At 43.7% G+C, this 14,354-nt stretch overlaps 1 protein-coding gene across 2 annotated transcripts in view; it reads left to right on the top strand.

Annotated features, from left to right (window-relative positions):
- RAI14 (retinoic acid induced 14) overlaps positions 1–14,354 on the top strand; it is a 178,149-nt gene that overhangs the window by 141,778 nt on the left and 22,017 nt on the right. The window contains exons 5-11 of one of the 2 annotated variants that reach the window (XM_038743769.1): positions 2,057–2,121; positions 4,332–4,389; positions 5,638–5,708; positions 8,324–8,430; positions 11,393–11,571; positions 11,799–11,827; positions 13,893–13,979. In XM_038743769.1, the coding sequence (XP_038599697.1) occupies positions 2,057–2,121; positions 4,332–4,389; positions 5,638–5,708; positions 8,324–8,430; positions 11,393–11,571; positions 11,799–11,827; positions 13,893–13,979 (596 nt within the window). The remainder of the gene's footprint in view (positions 1–2,056; positions 2,122–4,331; positions 4,390–5,637; positions 5,709–8,323; positions 8,431–11,392; positions 11,572–11,798; positions 11,828–13,892; positions 13,980–14,354) is intronic. The other variant, XM_038743770.1, reaches the window with a different exon arrangement.

Here is a 14,354-nt window from a genome sequence, read left to right as displayed (position 1 = left end):
ATTATTACAGAGTTTGTGCTCAGTACAGTGCTCTGCAAGTAGCAGGTGTGTTCTGTGGAGGTGCTCTGTACATAGGAACACATGAAAAGCTCCCAAGACTTCTGTGGAAGTCTTGTGAACAACAATCAGACCATGTGAACATTGTCTTTCTTTTAGCATTTTCTTTTTCCAAATGAGGGGTGATTCATTCATTCAATCATATTTATTGAGCACTTACTGTATGCAGAGCACTATACTAAGTGCTTGGGAAGTACAAGTTGGCAACATATAGAGACGGTCCCTATGCAACAAAGGGCTCACAGTCTAGAAGGGGGAGATCCTTCTGTCACTTTCATAATAATAACATCTTGAGTTTGTAATTTTTTCTGGAATACTTTAACGTGAAATGTTCTCATTTTATCCTCACACCATCCCTGTGAGAGAGGCACTGTCCCTATTTTACGAATGAAGAAACCAAGGCCCAGAGAGATTACGCAGAGCAGATGCAAGATTAGAATTAAGGAACCAAGTAAAACATTTTGACAAAAGGGCTGAGATACCGTTCTTAAAAATGACCGATATTGTCACCTGATTGCTAGGTTAAGGTCTAGTTAAAATAGTGTTGAGGGAAGTTTGCGAGGGGAGGAGATGAGGCAAGAAGGCGAGTTGCATGGTTCTGGCTAGGCCAGACCGTGCCATCTCCATTTGGCTTCCTTGTTGGAGCAGACAAACAGAACCAGGTGGAAACAATAGAAGGGGGCACTGGCAAGCCTAGGCAAGCATGAGTGATAATAATAATAATAATAATAATAATAATAATAATAATAATAATAATGGCATTTATTAAGTGCTTACTATGTGCAAAGCACTGTTCTAAGCACTGGGGAGTTTACAAGGTGATCAGGTTGTCCCACTGGGGGCTCACAGTCTTAATCCCCATTTTACAGATGAGGGAACAGAGGCCCAGAGAAGTTAAGTGACTTGCTCAAAGTCACACAGCTGACGAGTGGAGGAGCCGGGATTTGAACCGATGACCTCTGACTCCAAAGCCCGGGCTCTTTCCACTGAGCCACGCTGCTTCCCCGTGAGCTCTGAGTGAGCTCAGATCTGGGTTTCAGGACAGCGGGTGCCAGAAAGAACAAAGGATGAGGAAATCCCCCACAACTTATTCTGTATGAAGTAGGTTAGGGAAGAGGAAGAGACTGGTACTACCTCCAAACCCAGGGAGCATAGAAAGAAGGGGTAGTTGAGGAGAACGATCTTGCTTGATGGTGATGGAACATGGTCTAGATTGCATGATGGCTAATCTAAGTTACTACTGTACTTAAATACGGTTTGGCTGCTTCTATCCAAATGAGGGCAAAGTGAATAAAACGTTCCTTTGATCCCTGAAAACCTGGGCTTCCCATCTCTGATAAGCGTGTTTGAAGGGAGAGCGTGCTCCTTGTCTTGCATTTCCTGTGGAGTTTTCTTTAACCTGACCCAACGTTGCTCTGGAAAACTTTTCTTCCCCCCGCCACCCTGGGAGGCAGTTTGGCTAAATGGAAAGAGCTGGGACCGGCAGTCAGGAGACACGGTTTCTAGTCCCGGCTGGGTAGCTTGCCTGTTGTGTGTCCTTGGGCAAGTCAGTTTCCTCACCTGTAAAATGGGGATAAAATAATCAATCAATCAATCAATCATATTTATTGAGCGCTTACTGTGTGCAGAGCACTGTACTAAGTGCTTGGGAAGTACAAGTTGGCAACATATAGGGACAGTCCCTACCCAACAGTGGGCTCACAGTCTAGAAGACTAGACTAGACTAGACTTCTAGACTAGTCTAGAAGACTAATAATAGTGATGGTATTTGTTAAGCACTTACTATATGTCAAGTACTGTTCTAAGCACTGAGCACTATTCTAAGCTCGGAATTTCTGCTCTCTTACTCATCTTCTACCACGAGCCTGTGTTTGAACCTCCGAACCTTCTATTTGCGATGTAACCTCAGTAGTAGAAAAGCCTGTTCGCTTGTCACTGCTCCATGATGGAAATATGCTGAGTTTCTAAATGCCGGTATGCTTTTCCTCCTGCCATTCAGGGCACAGTGCTTTACACCTTGCAGCAAAGAACGGCCACCATGAATGCGTCAAGAAGCTTCTTCAGGTAAAGCGGAGACGATGCAAAGATCAGATTATGTCACTTGGTTTGATAGGGTCATGGTTTCCCCCCTTGAAAATCGTGAAGTGTGTTCCCTTTTCACATTAACCATCTCAAAATCCTATATTTTCAAGCCTCTATCATCAACTTGAAAGATCATTCCCAGAGAGAGGCAGAATTCTTTATCAATGTCCTATGGGGTCCTCAAACTCTACTATATCCAGTCAATCCATTTTCTCTTCCCAGCGGCCAGCATAGAAACCCAGTCCCTAAGATTGCCCAGTTGGTCAGAATACCTTCATCCTATTGACTTTGTCATTTTCTCTCCCTAATGGAAGGAAATTCTTTTTATTTTATTTTGTTGGGGGGGGGGGTGGAGGGCAAGGAGGGTAGGGTTTTAATCCACAAAAGTCTTTTTCCCTGTGACGTTGAGGTGAGTCTTAAGCAGTTTCTAGAATTCTGTTCTTTATGTTTCAGAGGTTGGTGACCATTTGTATTTTTAATCATGGGTCTGACTAGAGAGGCAATGGGGCCTAGTGGAAAGAGCATTCTAGTCCTACCTCTGCCTTGTGCCTGCTATATGACTTTCTCTGCATTAACTTTTCTGAGCCTCACTTTTCTGGTCTATAAAATAGGAATAAAATACCAATTCTCTATCCCATAGATTGTGAACCCTATGTGGACCAGGGACTGTGTCCAGTCTGATTTATCTTGTAATCCACTCGACCATTTAGCACAGTGATTGGCACGTGGTAGGCACTTAATAAATAGCATCGCAATTATAACTGTAACAAAAATTTTATGATCCATATCGAACACTGAATGCCCAATCGTGAGTGAAACTTGGCCAATAAATATTCACAACTAGCTGTTTCTTGCCACCCGCTAACAGCAAAAACTCCAACTCCAAAAATGAGCAACAAATAGATTCTGGCCCAGATTCTACCACTTGTCTACTGTGTGACCTTGGGCAAGTCACTGAACTTCTCTGGGCCTCAGTCACCTCATCTGTAAAATGGGGTTTAAGACTGTGAGCCTCATGTGGGACAGGAACTGTGTTCAACCTGATTATTTTATATCTACCCCAGCACTTAATACAGTGCCTGGCACAGATGAAGCATTTAACATGCACCTGTAAAAAAAAAAAAATCAAAGATTCCTGTTGCCTTCCAGTCTTTTGAAACAATATATAAGGCAGACTCTCACCTCACCAACCAGCCACAAACTACTTTTGGTTTGTATTATCTCTCAGTGTTCATAGTTTCACAAGCACCATGATGAACCAAGCAGCTTGTACCAATTGAGCTTTGCTCTTAGCCGTTGCTAGTGCTAGGAATGCTTAGGTTTATCAGGTTTCTGAAGCTGAATTCCAGAAAAATAGGTATTATTATTCATTATCATTGGTGGTGTTCAATTGATTAATCATATTTATTGTGCACTTACTGTGTGCAGAGCGCAGTACTAAGCGCTTGCAGTATGCCATGCACTTGATAGATATATGGTCATCAATCAATCAATCGTATTTATTGAGCGCTTACTATGTGCAGAGCACTGTACTAAGTGCTTGGGAAGTACAAGTTGGAAACATATAGAGACAGTCCCTACCCAACAGTGGGCTCATCGGATCAGACACTGTACCTTTTCCCCACAGGACTCACAGTCTAAGAGGTAGGAAGAGCAAATGTTTTATCCCCATTTTACAGATGAGGAAAGTGAGGCCCAGTGAGGTTAAGTGACTTGTCCAAGGTCACCCAGGAGGCCAGAGGAAGAGATGGAATTACAGTCCAAGTCCCCTCGGACCCATGCTCTTTCCACTAGACCACCCAGGCTTCTCTAACGGATTGGCTCAAGGGTTTGCATCCTGATAGTTTTCTTCCCCTGGAATTTAGTTAAAACCAGCTCTAGCCTTTTAATTGCTTTTTGTAGACTGAATCAGGGACTTCTCATCTTCTCCAACATCGAATAATAATAGGCTTTTTGTTCCAAGGATCCTTTGTATTCTGATTCCCATCCCAGGCCTACTTGACATCATCACTGCTCCATCCTCCCTTTATACCAACTGCTGGTCCTCTGGTTAGGAGGACCAAGCCTTTCAGGTCTTTCTATAAAAGAGCTTGTAATGTTGGGGTGGAGGGTGGGTGGCATTGAATTTTATTTGAATAGCTGCTCTTCAAAGCCTAATACAATTGTATATATGTTATGTACTTGCTTTATAGTCTAAATGTCCAGTAGAGAGCCTCGACAACTCTGGAAAAACAGCTTTACATTATGCAGGTAATTTTCCTTCTCTCTTCTTGGAACGTGTCTGCCCACTCTGTTATACTGTTCTTTCCTAAGTGTTTAGTACATTGCTGTGCACACAGGAAGCACTCAATAAATACCACTGATTATCTTTCCTTCCTGGCACCCTTATTAATCACCTTTTTCGCCCCATTTGTATGTCTCCCCACACCCCGTGTATCACTTCGCTAAATTTCCGCTTCTAACTGACCGGTAACAACATTACAGTTTTACAAAACTCAAAGCAGTGCATATGATCTCAGCCCTTTTAAACTTTGGAAAGTTCAAGTCATTTGGGGAACGTGAGGAGTAAGGGGCCCCTTCCATTTTCCTTTCAGCTCTGAGCACTGTTACTGAATTTCTGAACCCCGATGTCCACAAAATATGAATGTCTTGTTCACTCACCATGGCCATCCATTGTGCTACCACAAAGTCAGGGAAAACATCCACTGGACACTCTGTTTGGGGTAGATGAGAAGCAGCGTGGCCGAGTGGAAAGAGCACACACCTTGGAGTCAGAGGATGTGGGTTCTAATCCTGGCCCTCCACGTGCCTGCTGTGTGACCTTGGGCAAATCACTTAACTTCTCCGTGCCTCAGTTACTCATCTGTAAAATGGGAAAAAAGACAGGGACTGTGTCCAACCTGATTATCTTGTATCTAGCCCAGTGCTTAGAACAGTGCCAGGCACACAGTTAGCACTTAACAAATACCGCAATTATTATTATTATATGCATAAATTCCATTGGTCATTAGCTATGCTAGTACTAACGCACAGTGAAACCAAAAATAAAATTATTCTGTGGCTCTGCCTAGAACAATTGAAAATTGTGTCTGGAGACTGGAAACAAAGTCAAAACATCTTGTATCAGTAGCAGGGGTAGTAACACATGTGTTTATAGCATTTTTGCTTCAGGCCCTTAGAATTGTTCTTAGAACTGGCCAGCCGACGCATGCTGTCTGGGTTATGAAATCAATAAATGGGCCAAGCTTAATTTGCTCATGGGCAGAGTGATATGCATTCCTAAGAAACCAGTGGGGATCTGAGGGTCCTAGCAACTTTCCGAGTGTTGTCTGTAAATGGCATTCCTTCCTAATCCTCAGTTGGAAATTCTGAGGATTTACCTGTATTTGAGTGGTAAGGGGATTTCCCTCTGCAGAAGTAGCCATGCGATCTGGTTTGGTGGTTTTTGTTTCTCTCTCTCTCTCGCTCTCTCTCTCTCTCTCACACTGTTTTCTCCAGCGGCATTTGGTTGTCTTCAAGCGGTTCAGGTTCTGTGTGAGCACAAAAGCCCCATTAACCTCAAGGATTTGGTGAGTGCCAGCGATTACACCCCCCCAACCTCACGGTCCCCCAAAACACAAGGCTTGTGTTTCCCATTAAGTCATCTTGCTGGGGAGGGAGAGTGGCCTGGGTTTATATGTGGGACACAGAGCTGGGGAAATGGAGTCTGCAGGTACTCAGAACTGTTGATTTAGGTGAGAGCGAGAGGTGCTTGTGATTCCCGGACTGGAAGGGAAAATGCAGGCTGCTTAGCAAAGCACTCTGCCACTCTTGGAGGTCTGCTTGAAACTCCCTTCCCCTCCTGCCCCACCATAGTGCTTGGATTCTAGGCCCAGCTATGGAGATTCTCAGTCACCCTGAATTGCCTGGCCTTTTTTGTTAACCAGACTTACTATTGTCAGCCCCCAACTCTGTGAGCCCCAAGTGGAACAGGAACTGTTTCCAAACTGATAACCTTGTCTACTCCAGCACTTACAACAGTGCTTGGCACATAGTATATGCTTAAAAATATCATTATTATTAGTATTATCCCTCATTCCCGTAATGCTGCGAGATTTCTGTTAAAATGACTGTGCTACACTTTAACCCCTTTGGAGAAAAAAGTTACATAGATCAGTAATAATAATAATAATAATAATTATGATGGCATTTATTAAGCACTTACTATGTGCAAAGCACTGTTCTAAGCGCTGGGGAGGTTACAAGGTGATCAGGTTGTCCCACGGGGGGCTCACAGTCTTAATCCCCATTTTACAGATGAGGTGACAGGCGCAGAGAAGTTAAGTGACTTGCCCAAAGTCACACAGCTGACAATTGGCAGAGCTGGGATTTGAACCCATGACCTCTGACTCCAAAGCCTGTGCTCTTTCCACTGAGCCACGCTGCTTCCTGGATTGATCTCTTGGGTCATCTTAAAGGGGAAAAAGTGAACTCAGTATGTGAATTCACTATCTCACTTCAAGCGTGGATTCTGCCAATGGTAGTCTACCTGTTGATGCACCCTAAAGTTTGGGGATTTGGAATGGGAAAAGAAGGCCAGGATTAGAAAGTGAGAAAGGTTTTGGAGGGTCAAGCCAAGGGAAAGATGATAGATATCAAGGTTGCTGAGAGCTTTTGGTGCCCATCTCCGTTTCATGCACGGCCCTGCCATACCCACCCCTCTGCAGATTCAGGGTTGGTTCCATCAGCTGTCAGAGGAATCCTAGGTGAGAGGGTGGATCTTGCCAACCTTCTTGGATTTTCTTCCTCTCCCCCTAGAACTTCCAAGAGAAGCAGTATGGCCTAACGAATAGACCATGGGCCCTGGAAGTCAGAAGGACCTGGGTTCTAATCCCAGCTCTGCCAATTGCTTGTTATGTGACCTTGGGCAAGTCACTTCACTTCTGTATGCCTCAGTGTCCTCAACTGTGAAATAGGGATACCTGTCTGCCCTCCTACTTAGACCATGAGCCCCATGTGGGACAGGGACTGTGTCCGATGTAATTAATTTGCACTTACCCCAGTGCTTAGAACAGTGTTTGACAAATAGTAAGCACTTTAAAAAAAAAAAAAAATCTCCTGTCTTGTAGTCTGAGTTGGAGAGGCACCTCACTGATTCCCCACTAGTAGATACAAGCTATGGGAGGCTAACAATGGCCCGCAGTTAGAGCCAGCCTGGAAGTTGGACCCAAGGGAAACTGCAAGTCATGTCTTTACCCCTTCTTGCTTCCTTGCCCCCAGTCAAATCATCTGGCCTGGTTGCCAGGTTAGCCATGATGGATTGGAATAGTTAAAATTTAAAGTCTGTAGTGTACTCTCCCAGGGCTTAGAACAGTGCTCTGCACATAGTAAGTGCTCAATAAATACCACTGATGATTGATTAATGTTGATAGGACTACAAATGCAGTTATTATGGATTGGGAACCTAATAAAATCAATCTGTATTGATTACCTTCTGGGAGGTGAACAGGGAAGGGAACTCCGCTAAGTATATCGGGATGCTTAATAGAGGAAAAGACACGGTTCCTCAAGGAGCTTACAGAGGAGACAAGTAGATTCAAAAATTTTAGAATTAGGAAGAGAAAGAGATAGAGGTGGTTATGAGAGAAAGGATATGGAAGTAGAATATGTCAATGGATGGTATTTATTGAGTGCTTATTGTGTGCAGAGCGCTGTACTAAGCATTTGGAAGAGTACAATACAACAGAGTCGGTAGACACGATCCCTTGCCCACAAGGAGAGTGTTCTGGTCTGACAGATTTAAAGGGAGGGGGGGGGGAGTTTCAGGCCAAGGGAACAGGGGTTGGACAATAGGAACCAGGGGTTGGAGGTTGGATTGGTGGGAGAAATGTGAGCAGGTTAGTTTGAGAGGACTGTAGAATGGACTGTGGGGTAGTAGATGAAAAAGGTGGATAAGAAAGGAGGAGAGAGATGCTGGAAGGCCTTGAATCCAGTGGTCAGGATTTTTTTTCTTGATAGGGACGATAATGGAAAGCCCTGGAAATTTTGATGAGGCAAGGGTGCTGAACGATATTCTAGGAAGATGGTTTGAGCTGCCAAATGTAATATGATTGAAGAAGGGAGAGGGAGGAGGAAATGGGGGCCTCTCTGTGAAGCTGGCATTTCTTCAGCAAGGTGAAAATGTTGATTTACATGTGTTTCCTAGGATGGGAATATACCTCTACTTCTTTCAGTACAAAATGGCCATACCGACGTCTGCAGGCAGCTCCTGGATCATGGTGCGGATATCAATTCCAGGGACAAAAATGGAAGGTACCTTAAATTGAGTTTCAGTGATCAAGGGATTTTAATGCTGCCCTTTGGGAACAATTTAAAAAGCCATACCCCTGTTCTGATGCTTCTTTATTTCTTTATTTTTGCCTGCTATTTTCACGCTATTGATTCTTTGAGCTATGGCCACAGTTAGCAGTTCTCGCTTTTAATAAAAAGTTTCTTGTTTGTGATATTTCTGCTATTCCATAGTAATTGTGCTCCTTGTATTCTGGAAAAATCATTTAAAACACACTGATTCTGTGGGAATTAGTAGGTTATGGAGTAGATAGTGGAAGTCACCCTGCTGACATTTTTCAATTCCAATTCCTATCAATCATTGTTATTTATTGAGGGCTTACTGTGTGCAGAACACTTCAATAAGCACTTGAAAGAGTACATATAACAGAGTTGGTAGACACGTTCTCTGCCCACAAAGAGCTTTGCAGTCTAGAGGAAGGGCTTTACATCTAGAGGAGGAGATTTACAGTCAAGGGGAGGAGTTTTACAGCCTAGAGGAGTAGCTTTACAGTCCAGGGGAGGAGATTTGCAGCCTAAGGGAGGAGCTTTACAGCCTAGAGGAGGAGCTTTACAGTCTAAAGCACAACACATGTTGTAGTCACTTCACAATACTTGTGAACCAGAGATATATCCTGCACTACACTTTGTGCTGGCATATCCCAGGATTTTAAGCCCTACCCCAAATGCTATATCCACTCACTGCAGGAAAGTTCATTCCTTCCCCAGGGCCTCCTCCTCTCTCCCCGCTCCCTTCTCTGTTCTTTAAGTTTAGTAACACCTGCAGCAGTTAAGCCCTTTCTTCCACTTCCAACTGGCCACCCCACCTTCAAGTCCAAGCCCAGCCAGGAATGGGAACAGGGAAGACCAGGATAGGATAGGGATAGCAGATGAAAGAATGAAGTTGCAGACACTAATGTTGCTCACCTATCTCTCTTCCTCTTCCCTGCTTTTTGCTCCCCTTCCCTTCCCTCGCCCCAACTATGGATACCAATCCAAGAATGGGAAGAGGAGGTGCCATGTGGCTTGACACAGTGGTGACAAGCCTATAACTAATTTTATTAAAAAGAAGAAACATTGGAGGAGGGAGAAGGTGGGAAAGAAGGGGCCAAGTTTAGAGTGCCTGAAGAGGACAGGAAAACTACTTGGAACAATGTAGAGCAGGAAGGGAGTGGGGGAGAGGCACAGACAAAGAGGGGGTTTACTTAACTACACTGACTGAAGTTCAAGCAACAACAAAAGAAATAGAGTATGGGGTGAGGACTGAGGAAACGTCAGAGAAGAGTTTGGGGTATGGGAGAGGGCGAGGGGCAAGAAAACTGCTAGGAACAGGGGATAGGATCACAGGGTGGGGAGGGATTTACAGTGTCATTTTTACTTACCTCTAGGGTTTGGCCACCATGTCAAGGCTGGTTCTTTAATGGAATCTAACTAACCATATGCAAGTCTCTGGTAAAGGGTACCTCATGAGACAACCACATTTCAAAGAACATAACAGGTGTATCGTGGGTCTTGCCCACATTATTGTTACATCCACCACTAGCAAAACGCCCTCCATCTTTGCCATTCATTGTTATTAGGCTATATTAAATACTGGAAAGTTGTAAAATCACAAAGTGCTCTGTGATACGTACAGTAGGGCTGAGAAAGAGGCTGAGAAGGCTAACAGCATCATGTCGTGACCGATTCTATGCACACTACTGTTTCTTCCTACACCGAAACACCAATACCAACTTGAGGATTGTCTTACACCCAAGGTAGACTTGTGTTGTGGAAAGAACATGTCCAATGCCTCCACCAAGTCCAGTCTGAATATTGTAATGAAAGCATGTGTTCTAGCAGAAATGTCCCTAACTGATGTTTTTCAGAGTCAGGGAGAAGACCTAACCCGTTTGTCACAAGCAAGTATCCCTTTATGGAGGTTTGTGGGGGCTGAACCTACAAAGTGTTAAAGCCCCACACTGAGGTAGGGAGCTATGGGCCTGCTCAGATAAATTTGAACCCTGCTTGCCCACTGAAATGGAAACAACACCTAACCTGAGGATCCTTGGAAAGACAACTGGGATGAGAGAAGTAGTAGGAGAGAAACAGAAGAGGAATGGGGAAAATCGATATGAAAAATGGGAAGCAGAAGAACTGGGTTCTAATCCCAGCTCCACCACTTTTTTTTTAGGGCGGGGGGGCGGATTTACTATGTGCCAGATACTGTATTAAGCACTGGGGTAGATACAAGCTTATCAGGTTGGCTACAGTCCCTGTCCCACTTGGGGCTCAGAGTCTTAATCCCCACTTTGCAGATGAGGAAACTGAGGCACAGGAAAGTTAAATAGCTTGCCCATGATCATGTAGCAGACAAGTGGCAGAGCCAGTATTAGGACCTTCTGACTCTCAAGCCCATGCTCTATCTACTAGAACATTCTGCTTCTTAGCACATGTCTGCTGTGGGACCTTGGGCAAGTTACTTTATTTGTTTGGGCCTCAGTTACCTCATCTATAAAATGTGGGTTCAATATCTGTTCTCCCTCCTACTTAAACTGTGAACCCCATGCCAAACAGGGACTGGATCAGATCTGCGTATATTGTACCCACCCCAGTGTTTAGTACAGTGCCTGCACATACATACTAAGCACTTAACAAGTACCATAAAAAAATGTAAAGCTCACAGAACTGTTTGTGTGAAAACAGCCAAAGTTAATATGCCCCTCTGCACTCTCTTTTCCCAGTATTGCCTCAGCTGACATGCTCAGAGGAAGGAATTATTTTCCAGCAAAGAATCTTCCCATTCCATTCAGTTCGTTCAATCAAATGTATTGAGAGCTTGCTGCGTGCAGAGCACTGTACTAAGAGCTTGGGAGAGTACAATACAACAATAAGCAGGTACATTCCCTGCTCACAATGAACTTACAAGCCAGATAGAAGTGATTAAGTGATCGCTTTTCTCCCGCAGGACAGCGCTGATGCTGGCTTGTGAACACGGCAGCTCCGACATCGTGGAAGCTCTCGTTCAGAAGGGGGCTGACTTGAACTTGGTGGACTCTCTCGGACACAATGCCCTTCATTATTCCCAGCTGGTGGAAAATGCAGGAATTCAGAACCTCTTAGTATCCAAAATCTCTCAGGATCCTGGTATGTGAAAGAAAATAGCCAGTGTTGTTTTAAATTTAGACTCTCTGACTTTCCCTAAAGATTAAAAGAATTTGCCCAGTGAATAATGTTGCATAATCCTTCGTGGAGTAATTTGGGGAAATAGGCAATTTAAACACTGCTCTATATTCCGCATCCGAGAAATGGGCGAGGAGATGGGTGTCTATACAAATTATGAAGTACAAAATATTTTTTCTTTTCCTCTACAGACATAAAGACTCCAACAAAGCCAAAGCAGGTTTGATCATTTTTGACATTAGCTCTCTATTACAGATGTTTGAAAATGTTCCACCTATACACGTTTTTGATCTAGTAGGAAAATGAAGTGCTTAGCGGAGAAGAAATACCATCCCAGGGACTTTTATCTGTTATGCCACTGCAAATGTGTACTGGATGCTTTGAGAAGCTATTTCAAATCACAGTTCAAAAGCATGTAGCATTAAACTTTTAACTCCTGGATGCACTTTTTCAACAAAATGAACTAATACTCATTTCTCTGTAGTGGGAGAATTGACCCAATCTTAGAATTGAAACCCTAGGACAATATACTGTGTACATCAAGGTTGTAGAGACTGCCCCCATTATATTATTTTCACTATTCATTTTAATTACAAATTCCAGTAACCAGGAACATAGACTGAGATTATTAAAGGAAAGGGGAAAATGAATGGAGTGCTTTATTTGCCCAGATTTATTTAATGAAGTTAGCACACTCTAAAATACTTGGAAGGTTGCTTGCGGTGGAATTAGTTTGAGGGAACTACTTTTTCAGATCCTTAGGGTCTGGGATCCCTCCTGAAGGTTTTTTTTTTTTTCCTTTAGCAATCTGACCCCTTCAACAGTAAGGATATTATTGGTCTGTTATTGTAAGAGCTCTTAATTATGTGTCTGCTTTCTTGAAAATAACTTTTCATCGGGAAACTTGTTTGTGCAGATGGCATTTTAATGCTTTTAAATATATATATGGTGGAGAAAATCCTCACCTAGACCTTGACTGGGTTAATTTACTGGCTATCGTACATCCCAGATAGATCAAAACACCTCCAGGAAGAACTAGAAATCTGCCTTCCCTAGCCCCCAGGATAAATTGATGAGGGGAAGCATTTTTAAAGAGCTTCTTAATCTTTAAATTGAGGTTCAGAGTTTCTGACCTTCAGAACCCTGACAACAGTCCAGAGCGAGGGTCCTTAGCGTGGATGACAATCTCGACCTTTTTGTCCCGTTGTACTCTGCCATCCCTCTCTGCCATGTTGGGTGGTGAGAGTTGGTTAGCTCAATGGTGTGGATTTAGCTGTGCTCCTATTTCCATCATTTAGGGACTATCAAGGCCAGTACTGGCATTTTTTCCTTCTCCTCCACATCCCAGCCTGATTGCCCACTTCTCTGCTCCCAGGTCTCTCTCCCATCCATGGCTAACTCAGTACTTAGTCCTCCCAGAGTAATTTAGGTCATGGGGGGAGAATGATTGTGTTGAGATGCCTAGAAACCTAAGGCAGCCTCCGGGGATCATAGTCAGTGTAGGGAAAGGGAAGATGAAAGGCAAAGTACATCAGATGCCCTGGAACCAGCCCTAGAAAGCCTCCTGGACATTCACTCGTTCATTTATTCAATCATATTAAGCACTTACTGTGTGCACTTGAGAAAGTACAGTACAACAATAAAGAGTGCCAATCCCAGCCCACAATGAGCTCACAGTCTTGGTCTTCCAGTTGCGTAGGACTAGATTTGGTGGGTTGGAGGGAGTGGGGCACCTGAGGAGCTACTGAGGTCCAGGGGAGGAGAGTGAGAAAGGATTTTGGGTGACATGGTGGGCAGGGGAGACAGTCTGGGGACAACCAGGTGGACGGCAGCACGACCACCACTCGTTCTGGTGGACCCAGAATTCAGGGATAACATGGGGTGCTGCTGTCGAGACAGCTTTATTACGTCTTTCAAGGGAAGGCAGTGCACGTTCTCAAAGATAGGCGATGCAGTTTTTGAATCACAGGGGGAAAAAGAGAGAGTGAACTGTGGTTTTGAAATTGCTAGCAATTGATTCGTCATCCTGAATTTCCCCACCTTCCAGCACCCATCAAATCTGTTTTGGATTTGTGTATTTGCTTTGGTCTCATATTAAAGCATGGTTTGTCATGAGAAGTCATTCGGAGCATGCCCAGACCCTCTGGGGGTTTGCCGTTTTGAGCCTGAAAACACGATAAATGCATGAACTGTATGAGTTATTCTGGTTTATTGTTTAAAGCAACATGCTCAGACCTTACTAACCAAACTAACCCGCCTCCGTTTTCTGGCTGTGACACTTTCAGCATGATCAAGTCTCTAAAATAAACTCAGAAAGAAGTGGAACTCCAAAAAAACGCAAAGCTCCACCTCCTCCTATCAGTCCTTCCCAGGTAAAAAAAAACAAACAAATTCAGTGTCATTAAATTGAAAAGAAGAAGGTTTTTATGGTTTGCACCCTTACACCTGAACTTGCTTTAGCCATTTAGTCAAGTGTAGCATGTTGAGGAGATTAGCTTAAGCGGCAGCGATTTGTAGAAAAATGGTATCATTTCTTGCCACTCAGACTTCTGGAAGAAGGAAGGCAGGATCGATCGGACATGAGAAAAATAGACAGTACAACGTTTCCTGCTTTGCTTTTTTTCAGACGCCTTTTGATGCATCCAAACATTGTTCGGCCCCTCGATAGGATTTTTTGGGGTGGTTATGTTTTCTACAATGAGAATGAACTACAAACTTCATATTAAAAATTGGACTTTAACTCATTG

This window comes from Tachyglossus aculeatus, chromosome 3, assembly GCF_015852505.1.
Source record: "Tachyglossus aculeatus isolate mTacAcu1 chromosome 3, mTacAcu1.pri, whole genome shotgun sequence".
NCBI classification, from domain to species: domain Eukaryota; kingdom Metazoa; phylum Chordata; class Mammalia; order Monotremata; family Tachyglossidae; genus Tachyglossus; species Tachyglossus aculeatus.
The sequence above is the reverse complement of the archived record's forward strand: the minus strand, read 5'-3'. Positions and strand labels throughout refer to the sequence as shown.